Genomic DNA, 19,926 nt, shown 5'->3' with positions numbered 1-19,926 from the left:
GATAGGGGGATGGACAGGGGGACAGTGGGATGGACAGGGGGACAGCGGGATAGATAGGGGGATGGACAGGGGGACCGCCGGATGAATGGGGGGATGGACAGGACAGGGGACAGTGGGATGAATAGGGGGATGGACAGGGGGACAATGGGATGGATAGGGGGATGGACAGGGGGACAGTAGGGTGAATAGGGCGATGGACAGGGGGACAATGGGATGAATAGGGAGATGGACAGGGGGACAGTGGGGTGGATAGGGGGATGGACAGGGGGACAGTGGGATGAATAGGGGGATGGATAGGGGGATGCACAGAGGGACAGTGGGATGAATAGGAGGATGGACAGGGGGACAGTGGGATGAATAGGGGGATGGGCAGGGGGACAGTGGGATGAATAGGGGGATTGGCAGAGGGACAGTGGGATGGATTGGGGAATGGACAGGGGGACAGTGGGGTGAATAGGGGGATGGAAGGGGGGACAGCGGGGTGAATAGGGGGATGGACAGGGGGACATTGGGATGGATAGGGGGACGGACAGAGGGATACTTATGGGAGACGGCGCCATCTCCGGATGTGAGGAATGGTACCTGTCAAAAACAGATTCCCATTTCTCCCCCCCCGAGAAAGGTGCCAAATGTGGCACCGGAGGGGGTGGAGACAGCTAAGCGGAAGTTCGAATTTTGAGTGGAACTCCGCTTTAAAGGAAATTTTGTCCCAAAAAAATTGCATTTGCAAAACCTATGCGCAAAAATCGCCATTTTATTCCATAGGTTCTCTGCTAAAAAAAAAAAAAAAAAAAAAAAAAAAAAATGAATAATGTTTGGGATATACTGATTTCAACTTGTAAACAAAAAGTCCCAGAAAAAGCCCAGTCAGCCAGTAGTTAATCAGGAGCTGTGATTTTGTCAAAGAGCCAGGCAACTGACATTTTTAGATGAAAGTCAATAATGGCACTTTTCCATGTTGCTTTACATTATCCTTGAAAATGACAATATAGTGCTGTTAATGACAGTTCCAAAGGCAGAAATCAATGGTTGTATCAGACTGTGCACAGTATGCCAGAAATCAGCTAGGCCTTGAAGTGCTATGGCATGGGCTACTAAGTTCTTTGCTGAACACATTGTCTACCCTCCCTATTTGACTTTGGTGGGTGTAAAAAGATGTCCGCTTAGCGACTTCAGACTGTATGCTTAGTGTGCCCAAGTGCGGGGTGTAACAAGATGGCCGTGAGGAAACGTCACTTCCGTTACGAAATCTGGCGGGTCGCCTAATCTGACGGAACATCCGCACATAACCCAGCAAGCTCACACAGGTCACGTTCCCTTCTGAAGTCACCTAAACTTCCGCCTGCTGAGTGTAGAGGATGCCGGGAATTGTAGTTCTGGGTGCTCAGGGAAGACTAAAGAGGAGCGGTGTGAAAACTACGACTACCATCATGCTTTTGTCCTCACAGAGGGGCGTGTCTGCATATGTCAGTAGTAGGCGGTGGTGAACGCTGAGCTGTGAAACGAGTTTAGTAGTGCAGAGTCCTGTCATCATGATGTGTAGTGATCAGTAATAATATGATTGTGGCCGCCTGCCTATGGAGGGGTGTGGTGGGCAGACACAGTGCATTGCAATGTGTGAGGAGAGGGTACAGGGCGGCCTGGGCCAGTGTGGGGTGCCTGGACTGTGTGAGGAGAAGAACTCCTCAGATCATGTATGTGAGATCCCTGTGTACGGGGAGAGTCCCACTGACAGAGCACAAGAAGCAGGATGGAGGGCAGGAGGAGAATGAGGAGCTGGCTGAATTCCGCAAAGGTATGTAGTGTCACCTGCCATTCACCTCTACAGGGATAGGACACTCCCCTTCCAAAGGCTTGGGATTGCTGACATTGATATATAGAGAGCTGGGGGTTTCTGCAGTTAAAGTGGAATTCCAGGCTTACCCTAACTAACTGCTTATGGATCGCCCCATGTAGATATACGGTGGGCGGCCGCTCTGTGCTGTATCATGTAAATATACGTAATCTAGCATTTCCAGGTAGGGGGGCATACATGCCGCCCCATCTGTGCTATATTTCGGTCATCAGGTCCCCCGTCAAAGATTTAGGCAGCTTTTATACTGCGGCCACGTTGGCGGTAAAGCGCCGCTCGTTTTTGCCCGCAAGCAGCGCGCTTTTAACCCCTGCTAGTGGCCGAAGAAAGGGTTAAAACCGCCCATGTTGCGGAGCTTCCGAAGCGCTGCCCATTCATTCCAATGGGCAGGGGCGGTGTAGGAACGCTGTATACAGCACTCCTACACCGCCCCAAAGATGCTGTTTGCAGGACTATTTTTTTTTTCCCATCCCCCAGGCGCACCGTCCCAGTGTAAAAGCACTCAGGCTTTCACAATGGGGTGGCATGGCAGGCAGTTTTTAGCGCTAAAACACCTGAAAAATGCCTCAGTGTGAAAGTAGCCTTACAGTGAGGGGAAAAACGTATTTGAGCCCCTGCTGATTTTATACATTTGCCCACTGACAAATATTCTGTCTATAATTTTAATGGTAGGTTTATTTTAACAGTGAGAGACTGAATAACAACAAAAATATCCAGAAAAACGTATTTCAAAAAAGTTATAAATTGATTTGCATTTTAATAAGTGAAATACTATTTGACCCCATTGCAAAACATGACTTAGTTGCAAATCACTTGTTGGCAATCACAGAGGTCAGACGTTTCTTGTAGATGGCCACCAGGTTTGCACACATATCAGGAGGGATTTTGTCCCACTCCTCTTTGCAGATCCTCTATAAATCAAGGTTTCGAGGCTGATGTTTGGTAACTGGAACCTACAGCTCCCTCCACATATTTTTTTTATGAGATTAAGGTCTGGAGACTGGCTAGGCCACTCCAGGACCCTAATGTGCTTCTTCTTGAGCCGCTCCTTTGTTGCCTTGTCTGTGTGTGTTCGGTCATTGTCATGCTGGAATACCCATCCATGACCCATTTTCATGCCCTGGCTGAGGGAAGGAGGTTCTCACCCAAGATTTGACAGTGCACGGCCCCATCCATCATCCCTTTGATGCAGTGAAGTTGTCCTGTCCCCCAAAAACACCCACAAAGCATAATGTTTCCACCTCCATGTTTGATGGTGGGGATGGTGTTCTTGGGGTCATAGGCAGCATTCCTCCTGCTTCTCCAGTTGAGTTGAGTTGAGTTAATGCCATAGACCCCGATTTTGGTCTCATCTGACCACAACACTTTCACCTAGTTCTCCTCTGAATCATTCAGATGTTCATTCGCAAACTTCAGACAGGCCTGTACATGTGTTTTCTTAAGCAGGGGGAGATCATTGACAAGATTCTCCCGTGTAGTTCTGGGCTGATTCCTCACTGTTCTCATGATCATTGAGCCTGGGTTCACACTGTACGGCAAACGTTCCGATATTGGGAGCTCATGTCGCATGACATGTGAAGATCAATGTTTCCTTATGAGAGCCGTCTTAACTGGTCCGACACAAGTGGATCCGACTTTGAAAATGCTCCCTGCACTACTACTTTGGTCCCACTTTGGTCCTATTCCAGCCCACTGAATATCTTTGAAGTCGTATCCTTATCCTAATCATCTGACTTGTGACATCCGACATGGTGATTACAGCAGCAGTAAAAGGAATTTGTCACACTGGGATTGTTTTGATTGGTCAAAGGACAAGTCTACTATCACAAAGTCAGATCAAAGTAGTATCCTGTTCATTCAATTCAAATGGATGTAGGCAGGTCTGGTGCAAGGATTTTTGACACCCTAGGCCAGGGACCCTCAAACTACGGCCCTCCAGCTGTTGCAGAACTACACGTCCCATGAGGCATTGTAAAACTCTGACATTCACAGACATGACTAGGCATGATGGGAATTGTAGTTCCTGAACAACTGGAGGGCCGTAGTTTGAAGACCCATGCCCTAGGCAAAACCTTTGCCCCCCCCCCCCTGGCTCCACCCCTGACTCCAACCCCTTTGCCCTGACCATGTATACCCCACCTTTTTAATGAAGCGCCCATCAAATGCAGCCTCCCCAGCGCCCACCAAATGCAGCCTCCCCAGCGCCCACCAAATGCAGCCTCCCCAGCGCCCACCAAATGCAGCCTCCCCAGCGCCCACCAAATGCAGCCTCCCCAGCGCCCACCAAATGCAGCCTCCCCAGCGCCCACCAAATGCAGCCTCCCCAGCGCCCACCAAATGCAGCCTCCCCAGCGCCCACCAAATGCAGCCTCCCCAGGGCCCACCAAATGCAGCCTCCCCAGGGCCCACCAAATGCAGCCTCCCCAGGGCCCACCAAATGCAGCCTCCCCAGCGCCCACCAAATGCAGCCTCCCCAGCGCCCACCAAATGCAGCCTCCCCAGGGCCCACCAAATGCAGCCTCCCCAGGGCCCACCAAATGCAGCCTCCCCAGGGCCCACCAAATGCAGCCTCCCCAGGGCCCACCAAATGCAGCCTCCCCAGGGCCCACCAAATGCAGCCTACCAGTGCCCATCAATGAATGTTTGCTTCCATTCATTCGGGAGTCGGGACACAGACACAGTCCTCAGCCGCCGCTCTGCCTCTGACACTATGTGCGAATGGAGTGGCGGCTAGCTGCTGATGCTGAGACTTAGTTGCTTGCTGCAGAGAGAAGAGAGTAGAAACACCAGTGGCCGGGCGCCCTAGGCAGCAGTGGGCCCTAGGCGGCTGCCTAGTTTGCTTAGTGGTAGCACCGGCCTTGGATGTAGGACTGATGTCGCAGAGCAAAGTAGGATGACAGTGTTATGACTGTCGTGTAGTATCAGTGTGAACCCAGCCTTGAGGCCGGGTTCACGCTGGTACGACAAGACAGTTGTACCACTTTGGATCCGACTTTGCCCTGCGTCTTGAAGTCTGACATGCGTCCGACATCAATTAACAGAAATCCGACTTTGATCCCTGACAATACCAGGCACTGTGTCTGGTATGAATCTTTAGGGGGAACGCCACGCTAAATAAAAAAAAATGGCATGTCCAGATCCTTTTCGCCATCTATGTCCCATTGCAGTGTTTTCCCTTCCCTACACTTTGTCCCATACCCAAACGGGAAGTGATTGGAAATCTCTGCAAATGAAAGTGATTGTAAAGTCTCGTTTTTTTTATTATAGTTAAAAATAACAAACCTGTTATACTTACCTGCTCTGTTGCAGTGGTTTTGCACAGAGCAGTCTGGATCAGAGCAACCCTCTTTGGCACTCCTGGCCCCTCCCTCCTGTTGAGTGCCCCCACAGCAAGCAGCTTGCTATGAGGGCACCCAAGCCGAGTCACAGCTCTGTGTGTCCATTCAGACATGGAGCCACGGCCCAGCCCTGGCCCCACCCCCTTTCTCTCCCCTTAGGCTGACTGACTTTGACAGCAGCGGGAGCCAATGTCGCCACTAGGGTTGTCCCGATACCGATACTAGTATCGGTATCGGCACCGATACCGAGCATTTGCCCAAGTACTTGTACTCGGGCAAATGCTCCCGATGCTTCCCCCGATACCTGGAGGACAGCTGTGATCGGCGCGTGGGGGAGTTACAGGATTCTCCCCCAGCGGCTTTCACCAGCTTTAGTGACATACAGCAGTGATCGCTCACAGCTGACTGTCACTGCATCCTCCTCCGTGCCCCCTCTGTTCCTCTGTGCCTCTCCGCTGTCCCCTGCATTCCTCTATCCTTATCTGTCCCCTCCGTACTCCCCCTCCGTTCCTCTATCCTTATCTGTCCCCTCCGTACTCCCCCTCCGTTCCTCTATCCTTATCTGTCCCCCTCCGTACTCCCCCTCCGTTCCTCTCTCCTTATCTCTCCCCCTCCGTTCCTCTATCCTTATCTGTCCCCTGCATTCCTCTCTCATCTGTTCCCTCCGTTCTCCCCCTCAGTTCCTCCGTCCTCCCCCTCCTTCCTTTGTGTATGGATAGAGTCAGCTGACTCTGTCCATTCACATAACTGAAACATTGTAATCTTCTGTGATTACGATGTGTCAGTTTATGAATGGAGAGAAGCCGCTGTCTTCTCTCCATTCATTCTCAGTGCAGCTGACGCTGCAGAGAAAGGGACTGGGGAATCTCTATCCTCTGTCTCTTTCTCTGTTTCAAGGGGGAGATATCAGAGGTCTGTTAAGACCCCTGATATCTCACCAAAGCCCCCCAACAGGGCTGATTTAAAAAAAAAAAAAAAACAATAAATAATAAAAAAATATTATTGTAAAAAATAAAAATTGTAAAAGAAAACAAAAAAAAAACCACACACACATACAACGTTCACCCCCCCCCCAAAAAAAATAGCAAAAAAAAAAACTGTCACGTGACATTAAAAAAAAGTATCGGTAATCGGCATCGGCGAGTACTTGAAAAAAAGTATCGGTACTTGTACTCGGTCCTAAAAAAGTGGTATCGGGACAACCCTAGTCGCCACGCTACTGTCTCAGCCAATCAGAAGGGGGGGGGGGGGGTCCCGGGCAGCCCAGACAATCCTACAACATGGCTGAGATGGACATGGGGCTCAGGAAAGTATTGGGGGGGTGGGGGCTGCTGCACACGGAAGGCTTTTTATCCTAATGCATAGAATGCCTTTACAATCACTTTTGCCTTTAGTTATACTTTAAGGCCAGGTTCATACCTTTGCACTGCTGGGGCATGCACATTAGTGCAAAGCATGTTGTGGTGCTGCAGTGCCTTTTAGGCTCCATGCACAATTGTGTGACATTGGACATGCACAAGTGTGCACAAGTCACGTGACAATTCGCAGCCTGTGTGTTTTAATGGAAGCCGTTCAAATCTATGCCACTTAAAAAAAAATCCTGCACTGCTTTCATGTGATTTGAGTGCCACAGACTGCTATGTAAACTCTCAAAAGTCGCATCTTAATGTTATCAATGGGACTGTTGTGCCAGAGTCAAAGCCAACAGCCAAGGTCGCATTCAAGTCACACCCATCAAAAGTTGCATCGGAAATTGCATGACTTTGGAGTTGCACAAGTGTGAATGGAGCTTTACTCGTGGGCTCCGTTCACACTTGTTCAACTTGCCATGTGACTTTGGACAGAAAAAGTGGCATGTATTGCAATGGAAGCCGTTCAAATCTATGCAACTTGAAACAGGTTCCTGCACTGCTTTAATGCAACCTGATGGTCTTAGACTGCAATGTAAACTCTCAAAAGTGGCATGAAAGTCACATCCTAATGTTATCAATGCGACAGTTGTGTCAAATTCAACAGCCAAGGTCACACCCAAGTCGCACCCATCCAAAGTTGCATCGAAGTTGCAATGGAAATCGCACAACTTTGGAGTTGCACAAGTGTCAACGGAGCCTAAATGACACCCCAACGCACCTTGCCAATGCACATGCATATTTAGTGTACCAAAACACACAGTAACACACTACCCTGCATTGTGTAGCACTTCCCTTTAAGAAAAAAGTACATCCACCTTTTCTTGGTGTGTTTCAGTGTTCTAGGCAGCCCATACAAATGTATAGGCGGTCCTAACACAACTTACTTTAATGTGTAAAGTTAGGCACGCCAACACGCTTTTTGTGTTAATGCACCGAAAAAGTGTGAACACAGCCTAACTGAAAACCATTAGGATTAATAAAGTGGCGTTTCACTCTCTCAATCAACATTGATTATTGTAAATCCTTATGCTGCTAGCATCAGTAAATAGATAGGAAAGTATATCAGATTTACTTTTTGTTTTTTTGTTTTTTAAATGCACATTTCATCACTTTCTGGCTTCCAGGCCTAGGCAAATTATGTCATCTATCCCAGGAGTCTTCAGGAGGGGAGGAGGGGTTTTCTCTGCTAAGCACACCCTCCTGCCTGCCTGAGTTAAGGGCAGATGGATTCCAGGAAGTAAATGACTCTTCAAATCATCGGACTACATGAAATCCTCTACCCTTACTTAAGATGGCCATATCAAGAAATGCTGGGGGTGTGTGTCAAAGTGATTTCTCAGCAAAATTAAACGTGGATGAATGCTTTAAATTTTAAAAATGAATTAAAGTGGTAGTCCTCCCCTATATAACCCCTCCTGTACAGGAAGTACTTCATTGTTTTTGCCAGTGTCTGTAAGGTGGTCACTGATGTGATACATGTGCTCTTGAAGCATACTTGAAGGTTCTATTAAGAATCATGGACTTCAGTCGAGCCATTTAAAAAAGCTGTCAGCCAAAATGGATGGTACCCGAGCCTCATTGGACAGGAGAGAAGATTCCTCGAGGTTTGCCTGTAATGCGGCCTTAAGGTGCTGGACCCTGCATAATGGAGCCCTGTGCAGTGTTTGTTCTAACCAGGGTGCTTTCCTGCAGGGTGCTATACAGGTCCAGGAGAGTAGACCCCAGATTCAGGAAGACCCAGGCCCTGAAGGTCTTTTATGACAGAGCCCATCGTGATGGGGGAAGATTGGACTCCTGTTATGCTCAGAGTCCTGCAGCAGGAAGGGTAATTCTGCATTTTGCAGTCTCTCTTTAAAAAAAAAAAAAAAAAAAAAAGAGATCTGACTGCCTGGCCTTTCTCCCAGTGGCCACTGGGGGCAGTGTGCTGTTCAGAGGCATAACTCTGACACTTAACCAGCCCATGGCTACATGATGGAATGTAAGTACTTTCTATAGGAGAGCAATGTGACCAGTCATGGTTATGTACTGCATAAAGGTATATTTACTGTTTAATCCGGGGGGCTTGTACAACTGTCTGTCGATACACCCCTGTACGGGTATTGGTGCACTTTAAGGAGTTGTGTCTCCAGAATAGCGTGCATTTGGTCTGCAGGAGCTTCTTTTTAGGCTGTTTTGAAGTAGCATAGAGGAAACATTGGATGCCTATGTACTTGGCTAATCCTGCAAAACTAGTATGGGGCCAGGTGCAGTTGAGCAGGTGCAGCATAGTATACGTGTTTACATAGAAGCGTGTTGGCATAAGCACATGTTGCATAATGCAGGCTTCCTTGCATAAACACGTTACATAAACGCATGCTTGCTTATTGCGTAGGTGCATGTTTGCGTAAATGCATGTTTGCATGCACGCATATTTGCATGCTTAAGCGTGTGCTTGCATGAACGCATACTTACATGCTTCCATAAACGCATATTGCATAATCGCATGCTGGCATATTTTCATTTGAACTGCATACATATGTGCTTAATTGTATTGAATTGCATACATATGTGCTTAGTTGCCTTGGACTACATGCATAAATGCATGAACAGCAAGAATACTTAAATATAACGACATACCTGGGTACTTGCATACCTATGTGGTTGCATAGCGGAGACCAACGTTGTTATAGCCCTGTATCCTTGGGAGACTTTGTATTAGGTTTTGGCTAATATAGTTGCTACATTGTTTTACCTGTTATACCAGCTAAAATGGCTCCAGAAGGGAGAAGCAGATGGGAGAGGCAGGTGCACTGCTCTCAGGTTCAGTGATCTAGCGGTGTCCACATCTCCCGAGGGTACATCGGAGTCATTGTGGTGTTTGACAATGCAGTGTTTCCTGACGCATAAAATTTTCGCCAGACGGACTGCGGCTGGTGGTAAATTTTTTTGGGGGAGGCGGCAAATGGTGCACCCACAGATCCCCCCCTCCCCCCTTGCCCCAGTCGGGTTACCCACACCAAATCATCAGCACCCACCCCCCCCTCTGTTGGTCAGTCAGTTACAAGCCCAGCATTTACCCCATCTATGGTGTGGGCAGCGCTTCCTTCAGGGCAACGTGCTGCGGCTTCCCCTGCGTCTCCTCCTAGGCATCACGTGCGTCTCCATCGCCCTCCTAGGCCAGTTGGAACAGTTCTCCTTTCAGCCAATTGGGAAACGGGTCTAAAACCCGCTTCCTCATTGGCCAGGAGGAGAATCAGTGTCACAATAACAAATATTCATTTGCTATTGCCACACAACTGGGTGGGCTCGAGGCGCAGTGCTCTGCGCCCAGGGCCCACTCTTTTTTGAAGCTTATTAGAGCCTCTGCCTCTAATCACGTGTTTCAGAAAAAAAAAATTTGGAATCCATGGGTCCAGCGCCTCGCATATAGATTAGGGGGCTGGATGCATAGATGGGGGGGCTGTGCCTGTGCGCCCTGCATTACACGCTGTCACTGGGATCAAGCCTGGTTAGTACTTGGATGGGACTGCTTGGGAATACCAGGCGCTGTAAGCTTTTCCCCTCCTGAGTGAGGTGTGTTTTGAGAGAATCTCAGGCCAGAGGATCTTAGGACAGTCTCTGAGGTGGTTCACTCTGTCTTTAGACAGCAGAAACCTGGTAGGTTAAGTACACCTCTTGGGACGTTCTGGGTCTGCCACAAAGTTGTCAGTCTTTTGCCTTGCATTGGCTCTTGGAGCAGAAGTTATGGGCTCATTATTGTCAAACACTCAAATGGTAGCGGTTCCAAAACCAAATAGGGACATTGCCACTGGGCATCCTTCTGTTTCAAATAGGCTCAGTCTGTTCATTGATGACCTCTCTGCAAGAGGTAGATTTTGGCATATCTTCATGTGCCGCTTTTTTCCAGGCTCAAAGGTTTCTGCAAACTCGTCTTTTTCATTTTGTGACTCTGCTCTTTCGGCTGGCCACAGCTCCTGAGGGTCTGCAAAGCTCCAAACCCAGGTACTGTACTTGCTAAAGATGCAGGGGGTGTCAATTTCAGTATACCTCAATAATCTTTGTTCAGGAAGCAGTTGGTTCCAGATTTTCTTTAGATACATTTCTACAGGCGGAAGTTGTATCGAAGTCGGGGGGCGTGGCCTAGCAAGACATGGAGTAGGACGCGTAATCTTTGAGCTCCGTCCATTACTCCGGTAATACTTTTATCCTGTGATCCGGTGATATTTTAACCTGACCTAGGACACTATTGGGGGATCTCTAACCACCCACTGACACTGCTGACATGTCCCCGCCGAAGGCTCAGAAGTCCGCCGCGGCTAAGCTGGAACAATACCGCCGCACTGAGAAGGACGGAGCGGAGGAAGATGGCGGCGCCTCACACGAGGAGAGAAACCCAGCAAGCGATACTGACAGACTCCTCAAGGCGATAACGTTCTGCAGAACCTCTTTGGCCGCCCAGGTGGAGGAAGTCAAGGTGGACATCTCACTCCTCAGACAGGACCTCCAGAAGCTCAGAGACAGAGTGACAACAGCAGAGGTCCGTCTGGGAGTTGTGGAAGAAGCCCTCCTGCCATTACAAGTGGGGACTGATCGCATGCAACTCCAAATCAACCAGTTATTTGCAAAGCAAGATGATATGGAGAACCGATTTGAGGAGGTGTAATCTCCGTTTTATCGGTCTCCCTGAGGGGGCAGAAGGTAAGGACCCCACTAACTTTCTTGAACACTTGTTGGTCAATACGTACCGGCGAGAGGCCTTTTCCCCGCTGCTGGCGGTAGAGAGAGCAAATTGTATGCCGGCTAGACTTCCTCCCCCAGGAGCCCCCCCCCCGTACATTCATAGCGAAGCTCCTGAATTACAAGGACAGGGATGCCGCCCTGCGCCTTGCCAGGGAGAATGGCAACATTCCATTTGGCAATGAGAAGATTGCGATCTTTCCTGACTTTTCTGCGGAGGTACAGCGCCGCCGCCAGGGATTTAATGAAGCCAAAAGACGCCTGAGGATTAAACACCTAAAATACTCTATGCTATTCCCTGCACGTCTAAGAATAGAAAGTGAGGGCCGCGTTCTCTTCTTCGAAGACCCTGAAGCGGTTATAACATGGCTGGAAAGACAAGAGAATCCACCACGGGCAGGACACTGAAATATGTCTCCTTCATTTGTTACATCATTTGCCTCACAAGTGTCTCCTATTCACCTGGCGGTTGCTGACCACTATATGTCACTTGGTCCTATACCTACAAGAAGATCCCTTATATTTTTACAATCCCCCCCCTTTTTGTTCTCCTCCTTGACCGACTGGTTAATTTTGTCTGCACACCTCCTGGCGCCCTCTTCCTCGTGGGAGAGGTTTTCATAAGTGGTCTCGGACGGATCATATTTGCTTAATACTTATGGATAACAACATGGACCGCCTTAACAGATCCCAATCACACAACCAATAATTCCTCAAAAAATTTCCCTCGATGGGTCCTTCTGGTTTCTATTCTCAAGATCACGGATCCCGTTACCCCTTATTTTATTTTCATATTCCCCTGTTCATTTTTCTCTTTTCTTTTTGCATTTTTACTGGAGCCACAGCTATCCTACTACTCGCATGTATAGTGCAGCGTTTTTTCGTCCCCATATCAACTGGGCGATATGTTTGGACCAGTGAGATTGTCTCTTGTTTTGCAGTTAAACTCGTCAACAAGCTTCCCATCAGAGGGGAGACATTAGAAATGCCTGTATTATGTTATCAACACTTGTCTCTGCAATTTCCCAAGGCATCTATTTCTATGATAACTTTGACTTTTGCATGTCTTACCGGATCCACAGGTTGTCACCTAGATGATTGTTCTAACGCAGTTTGGGATAATGCCCGCACCAGTTGGGGTGGGTGTAGGGCAGGGTGGAGGGGGGGGGGGGGGGGTTCTTTTCTTTTTCTTCTTTTTCTGATATATGGCAATATAGATGTTATGGTGCTATTTCAAATGTTTTGTAGATGGGTGCTTTTGGTCTCAGTTTTACTTGAAATTGGCTGGATCGTTTCGGCTCCGGTGCCCAGAGACCTCCGCTTGGGCCCTTTTGGCCCATGGGAGCTCGGGGCTCGGTGCCGCTTGGATTCACTTTCTACATGTGCTTCCCCTCCAACGTGATGTCTATTCAATTTATTACGTGGAATGTGAGGGGGCTCAGAAATAAGATTAAGAGGTCAGCAGTTCTATCTTTCCTTAAAAAACATCGGGCAGATATCACGGCGTTGGTTGAGACACATGTCGAGGGGAGACTGCAGCTGGCCCTCCGCCGTCCATGGGTCGGATGGGCATACCATTCCACTCATACGTCCTATGCACGAGGAGTTTCGATTTTGGTGGCCAAATCTATTCACTTTGAATTGTGCAATATTTTAACTGACTCCCAAGGGCGTTATGTTTTCTTAAGGGTCAAACTTTACGGTGAACCGTTTCTTCTACTAGCTTGTTATATCCCCCACCATTTTGCACAGAGGTCATTACAGAGGGGTTTGCATTTATGTCTCACTTTCCTTCCATACCAGCTGTCTGGTTGGGAGATTTTAACAATGTCCTGGATCCCAGCCTGGACAGAACCAGAGTGGGAACGTCACCCTCTGGTCGCATGCACCAAACCAGATTCTCCAAATTAATGTCAACTTTTAATTTGATTGACACTTGGCGATATAAATATCCAAAGGGCCTAGCATACTCATGTTTTTCATCCACACACAACTCGTTATCCCGCATAGATTTCATCATGATCTCTCACATACTTGCATCACGTCTGAAGGAGGTGGCATTTTGCCCTCGACTCCTTTCCGATCACAGCCCTTACTGGATTACTATTTCCACCCCTACAACCAGACCATCCCGCGCCTGGCGCTTAAACCCATTCTGGTTGTCATTGCTGCCGGAGGATGACATACTGGTAAACACGTGGAAGCAGTACATTTTGGAAAACGAACGGTCTGCCTCCCCGTTGGTAGTTTGGGAAATGTTCAAAGTACATGTACGAGCCACTATGATTTCCTCTATTAATAAGCTGAAGGCAGATTCCGCCGCTGCCATCGATAAGGCGATGGCGGAACTGTCCTCCTCTGAACACGCATATGCCCAAAACCCGACGCCAGCCCTAGCTGCCTCGCTCAAATTACAAACTAGAGTGGTGCATCACCCCCCATATGGGAAGGCTAGACAAAGGCTCTTCTTTTCCAGACAAAAACTATTCGAGCACGGTGAGCGAGCGGGCAAATTGCTAGCCTATCTGATACATAATGACGATAGACCACCGGTGGTGATCTCTCTACATGGAGATGACGGTATATTGCTTACTGATCCCCCCGAAGTCACGGCTAAATTTAGAGATTTTTTTGCGGAGTTATACACCACTTTTTAGAAAATATCCCCTTCCCACGCCTTACAGAAGACCAAATTTCGATGCTTGACGCCCCACTCACGACTGATGAAATTGCTGAAGCTCTAGCGGGGTTTGCCAGGTCCAAATCCCCGGGGTCAGACGGCCTGCCAGTAGAATTTTACCTTCAATACAGTGAACTACTCATACCTAAACTACTGGCCTTATATAATTATGCATTAGAAACATTTGAGTTACCCCCCTCCCTGCGCGAGGCGACTATAGTCTTGATACCCAAGCCAGGTAAAGACCCAGGTACCCTGCCTCTTACAGACCTATCTCCCTTCTTCAAGTAGACATCAAAGTCCTCGCAAACCGTATTAAACAAATTATCCTTTCTTTAATCCACACAGACCAAGCGGGTTTTATGCCAGGCCGTAATGCATCATTTAACTTACGTAGACTGTATATTAACCTCCAGGCCTTACATGATGGAGCAGGCTCCCGAGTGATAGTAGCTTTAGATACAGCTAAAGCATTTGATTCAGTGGAATGGAGGTACCTATGGAAATGCTTGGAATGCTACGGGTTCGGGCCCAACATTATTAAATGGATCCAATTACTCTATCAGGACCCACAAGCTAGAGTGGTGGCAAACGGATGGCCTTCACCTGTGTTTGGCTTGTCGCGTGGCACGAGGCAGGGTTGCCCGTTATCCCCACTACTATACGCACTAGCGGCGGAGCCCCTTGCAATTTCCATACGGGAAAACCCAGAGATCAGAGGTCTTGGAGTGGGGGACCTCATAGAAAAAATCTGCATGTATGCTGATGACACTTTGTTATACCTAGCTGACTCCGGTCCCTCACTCCAGACTGCACTGAATACAATAGAATTATTCAGTACGTTCTCTGGACTTAAAAGTAATTGGGAAAAATCCCAAATCCTACCCATAGACAGCTTTCCGCCTCCAGAAGCCCAAGCGAGTCTTCCGTTGCAAAGAGTTTCCCTTATCAAATACCTTGGGGTACTTGTAACTAGAACTCCAGCAGACTACATCAACCTCAATGTAGAACCTTTATTTAATTTGATTAAGACTAAAACGCAAACCTGGGCTCGATTACCACTGGGTGTCTGGGGACGCATTAACTTGATAAAAATGGTGATATTACCCAAAATACTGTACGTCCTCTGGCACACTCCAGTCTATTTACCTCTGAAATATTTCAAGATTATGCAATCTTTGTTAAAAACATTTGTTTGGGGATCCTCCAGACATAAATTGGCCTGGAGAATCCTGCAAAACCCCACTGATCTAGGCGGTACCAGATCTCAGTTGTTACTATATTGCTTCTCAGCTTTCTCAATTATATCATATTGACAAAGGTGACGGAGAGAGATTCTGCACCCTACTAGGTCTGAACAAGACACAACGCACCTCTGACCCCATCTGCTCAATAGCGGTGGGGGTGGCTGGTGCTGTGCACAGGGGTGACAGTAAGTCGCTGCTCTATCAATATAGACGCATCTGGGACATTGCCATGAACAAACTAGAAATTCCCCACATTAATGATTATACCCCATTATGGCATAATAAGACCCTGCCTCATTTGCTACAAATTCCAGATCCGGGAATCAGGGGGTATATTATACATACATCACCTGTTCTCGCATGGAACATTGAAACAATTTGATGTCTTATGCACTGAATTTGCACTCCCAAACTTTATGTTCTTCCGGTTTTTCCAGATTCGCCATCCCATGCAGTCCCAGTTCCCCCAGGCCCCCCCACAGCCGGCTTTCAATAATCTTGTGGCAGTGGTCAAGGGCACAGGTCCCCAAAAATTAATTTCAACTTTTTATAACATGCTCATTATGCCACCATCCACTAAAATTGCTTACCGCCTCAAGACCCGTTGGGAGAGGGAGGTGGGCCAAATGGAAGACGAAGAATGGACTGAAGCATTAGATACCTGTAAAGTAGTGTCCCCTAAACTATCAGATAGGCTGTCCCAAATTTTCATCTTACACCGCGCTTACCTTACTCCTATTAGGGTTGCTAGATATAAGAGAGACAGCCCCCCCACTTGTTGCCTCTGTCTCACAGAACCGGGCACCTTCTTTCATCTTATTTGGGCGTGCCCTCTGATACAGGGATTTTGGAAACAGGTAGTGGACTTTCTCCATGACACCATGGGCTCCCCTCTCACCTTGAACCCAAAGCCATGTATACTTGGGATATTCCCAGAACAGGACGTTGACAAATTTACCAAAATTTTTCTTCACAAAACGTTATTTTCAGCCAGAAAAATGATCGCCAGACAGTGGATGAGATCATCTCCTCCATCTCTGATAAATTGGAAGAAAGATGTGAATAGCTCTCTCCCATATAAAAAATGTATCTATAAAAACAGGGGTTGCCCTGCAAAATATGAGAAAATATGGGACAGGTGGCTTTCATAGTCGGACACATGTACTGACCCAATACCATAGTCTCCTCTTATGTGGAAAAACTGCCAGCCAATACCGTTGTATCGTACTGACCTTGACCACATTGTATAATTTATGGGCACCATCTGGATGATATGATTAGTTATGTTATATGATCTATGCATAATGCCATACCCCTTTGTTCTTTCCTTTTGTATAAATGCACCATTGTATTGCCACAAAGTACCATGCATGTATAAACTCTGTGTATATTGTTCAATAAAACAAGTTTTGAATTAAAAAAAAAAGAAATGTATCGAAGTCGAAGCACGTTCCCTACGTACAGTCCTACTCAAGGTCTTTTGTGGAGGCTTATTCTCTCTGTCTGGAACGTGAAGATTCAAGCATTGGATTGCCAGAGGATTCTGTTCCCGGGGTATTGCAGAGCTCAAATTGGCGGTTGATGGTTCAGAATCTAGAGACGGTGAGATTCTTCCTTTCAGCAGTTTGGAAGATAATAACCACTGATGCCAGTCTCTCCAGTTGGTTTGAAGGTAGCTACAGTTCAGTGGACTTGGTCTCCACAGAGTATGCTGCCCATCAATATCTTGAAACTTTTGGCCAGTACACCTTGCTCTGGATTATTGGACGAATCAGTTGTAGGTTTAATCCTAGAATGCCTCTACAGTGGCAACCACCAGGGCGGCACCAGGAGATGTGCAGCTCAGGAAGGTGAACCACATTCTGTCTAGGGCAGAGTAACAGGTGCCGTCTCTGTCGCCAGTACATATCCCAGGTAAAGAAAAAATGGCAAGTGGGGGTTTCCAGACATCAGCAACTAAGGCCAGGCCCACGTGGTCCCTACATCCTGAGACCTTTTTGGCAATCTGCCAACGTTTGAGAACTCTGCAGGTGGATCTACTGGATTCCAAGTTTTACAATAAGTTGAATAGGTTGTGTCTGGGATGAGAGTCCCACTGACACATAGGTGTAGATGCACTGGTAACACCTTAGTTACCATTTCTCCCTAATTGACACCTTCTGTTTCAACTACTGCAGCATCTTTTGAATCCGGGAGGTGGTAACACTGATAATGGTGTTAGCCAAATTAGCCCAGGAGGGCTTGGTACACTGACATAGGAAATCTTATGGAGGATGTTCCTTGGACACTTGCAGTCCAGCCGGATCTAATGGTCTTTGGTCCTGTTATCTCTTGACTGTTGAGCGCCTGGAAGCCAGCTTTGTGGAGCTTCAATTACAGGACTTAGGGTGAAGCCAGGAGGTGGCACCCGCAGAAATATGTGAGTAGGAGTTATTTTCCTTTCTCCAGTCGGGAAGGGAAGTGAGATTGACCTTAAGTACCATTTAAGGGTCAGATTCGTCCCTATCTGTTTTCTTTCCAGAAGCTGCTGTTTCTCACTTCTTGATTCATACTTCATATAGGGTGTAACGCAGACAGACCCGCCTGTCAGGCCACCCTCGTGTCCTTGGGACTTGAATTTGCTCTTGACTGTCCTTGCAGAGGTCACCTTTTGAACCAATTTGAGAAACTCTGTTAGTCCTTTGACTCGGAAGGTGGCTTCTTTGGTTGCTATAACTGTAAGTGGAGTGTCAGAGCTGGCGGCTCTTTTCTTGTAAGGAGCCGTTCTTGGTCTTGCTTTATAAGGTGAGGTTGCGTCCTCATCCATCTTTATTGCTTAGAGTGGTTTCTAGTTTTCACTTAAATCAGGACAGTGTCTTGACTTTATTTTTCTCCTAATCCACATTCGGCAGGGGAAAGATCGCTACATACTCTGGAAGTAGTTCAGGTGCTTAGGATTTACTTGAGTTGTTAAAAAACTGAAGGATTTCCTGTATAGGAGGGGTTATATAGGGAAGACTTCCTGTTTGATTGATCTACCATTGTCCATTCACCTATCGGTGGCGTATAACCCAAATAGTTCTTAATATAACTGGCTCTGTGTCCTGTGATGTACTCCAAGAAAAGGATTTTACAGGTAAGATGTAGGAAACATCCAATTTTCGGGAAAAAATACACTTCAATGATTTAAAAAAAACTAAACAGTAAAGTTAGCCCAATTTTTTGTCTAATATAAAAGATGTTACACAGAGATTCATGAGAGAAGCATGATCTTTATTCTAAGCAAAAAAAATGGTGATTCTCATTTCATCCAGAATCGTGCAGCTCTAGAGTAAAGCAACCAAACAGAATCTATCTTGTACTGGTCTGGCTTGACTTTAACCTGTTCCTGCCTGGCCTATAGACAAATGGCGACTGGTTGGGACATTTGTCATTCCAGGTGGACCTCACATGATGTCCTCCCAGAACACGTCTCACTACAGCATGATCTGGCGCTGGCTGTGTCTGCAGGGTAGATCACTGTACTGGGCCACTGCCAGTGCCAAGTGATCGCTGTGGCCAATCACAACAGATCACATGACAATTGTAAACAATTCATAGCTTCCTTTCATGCCATCCATTGTATACAATTATGTTGTCATGATTGGTCGCAGTGATCATATGGTACAGACAAGGCCAATCACAGCCCGTCTGTACCATGTGATTAGCTGTGGCTAATCACAGCAACACACAATGAATAAATCAATTTCATTCAGTAAAAATGGTTGCTTATACCAGTGAAAATCACTGGTAATGTGTAAAAAAAAAAATTCTGATCACTTCCCCAGAGTATTACAGTGTTACTATGATTATACTATAATTATTAAAAATGTTTTTTTTTTTTTCTTTACTGTCACCAGTCAGTGTCACTGATCACTGACACACCAATCACATGATGACGCTGTACTGCAGTGGTGACAGTATGTAAAAAAAAAAAAAAAAACTTAAAACTCATGCCTCATACTAAATACCTTGGACTGCTACTTTCCAAAAAGGGGTAATTTGGGAGATATTTGTACTCTCCTGGAATTTTTAGGCTGTCAGTACATCAGGATTGATCGATTTTCAGATATATACCACAGTTTGTGGACTCTATAACTTTCCTACAGACTAAATAATAAACACTAATTTAGGTTATTTTCATCACAGAAATGTAGCAGTACAAACAATGATTTTTTTTTCCAAGTTTTTAGTTTATTTAATGTAGCCAAGGTCAGCTATTATGCTTATAAGTTAGAGACACTTTCTGTGTTGTTAATGTGGGGTTGACTCCCTCTAGTGTTTGCTGGACTCTATGTGTGAATTTCCTCCCTTCCTGTGTGAGGATGTAGAGCAAAGCATCATGGGAAGTGTAGTTCAGAATGCTGAAGTGACTGCCAGCATGACTGATCTGAACTATAAGGAGCAGAATGCTTAGTGCACAGAACAGACTACTGGGAGAGGATATAAAAAGGGCTGGCGCAGCCTAGATCAGCCTCTCTGGACACCGTTTTGACTCTGCCAGCAGGAGGTCTGTGTGACAGGGAGTTTGCTGACGATTTGTGGCCTACTGGACAGCTACACCCAGAGGGGTCTCTGTGGACAGCATCGCTTCTTCATTGCAGGGGACCAGGGGATGTTTCGAGTCATCCAGAAGCGCCTGCAATTCAGATTTCAGTGAGCT

At 47.0% G+C, this 19,926-nt stretch overlaps 1 protein-coding gene across 4 annotated transcripts in view; it reads left to right on the top strand.

Moving 5' to 3' along the window:
• The first annotated feature begins 1,417 nt into the window (after positions 1–1,417).
• The window catches only part of TIMM21 (translocase of inner mitochondrial membrane 21), a 55,295-nt gene continuing 36,786 nt past the window's right edge, over positions 1,418–19,926 (top strand). The window contains exon 1 of one of the 4 annotated variants that reach the window (XM_073631253.1): positions 1,418–1,795. In XM_073631253.1, coding sequence (XP_073487354.1) covers positions 1,558–1,795 — 238 coding nt within the window. In that variant the 5' untranslated portion in view covers positions 1,418–1,557. The remainder of the gene's footprint in view (positions 1,796–19,926) is intronic. The other 3 variants (XM_073631252.1, XM_073631256.1, XM_073631255.1) reach the window with 3 other exon arrangements.

Source organism: Aquarana catesbeiana, linkage group LG05 (genome assembly GCF_042186555.1).
Source record: "Aquarana catesbeiana isolate 2022-GZ linkage group LG05, ASM4218655v1, whole genome shotgun sequence".
NCBI lineage: Eukaryota > Metazoa > Chordata > Amphibia > Anura > Ranidae > Aquarana > Aquarana catesbeiana.
This window is presented reverse-complemented; position numbering and strand designations above follow the sequence as displayed.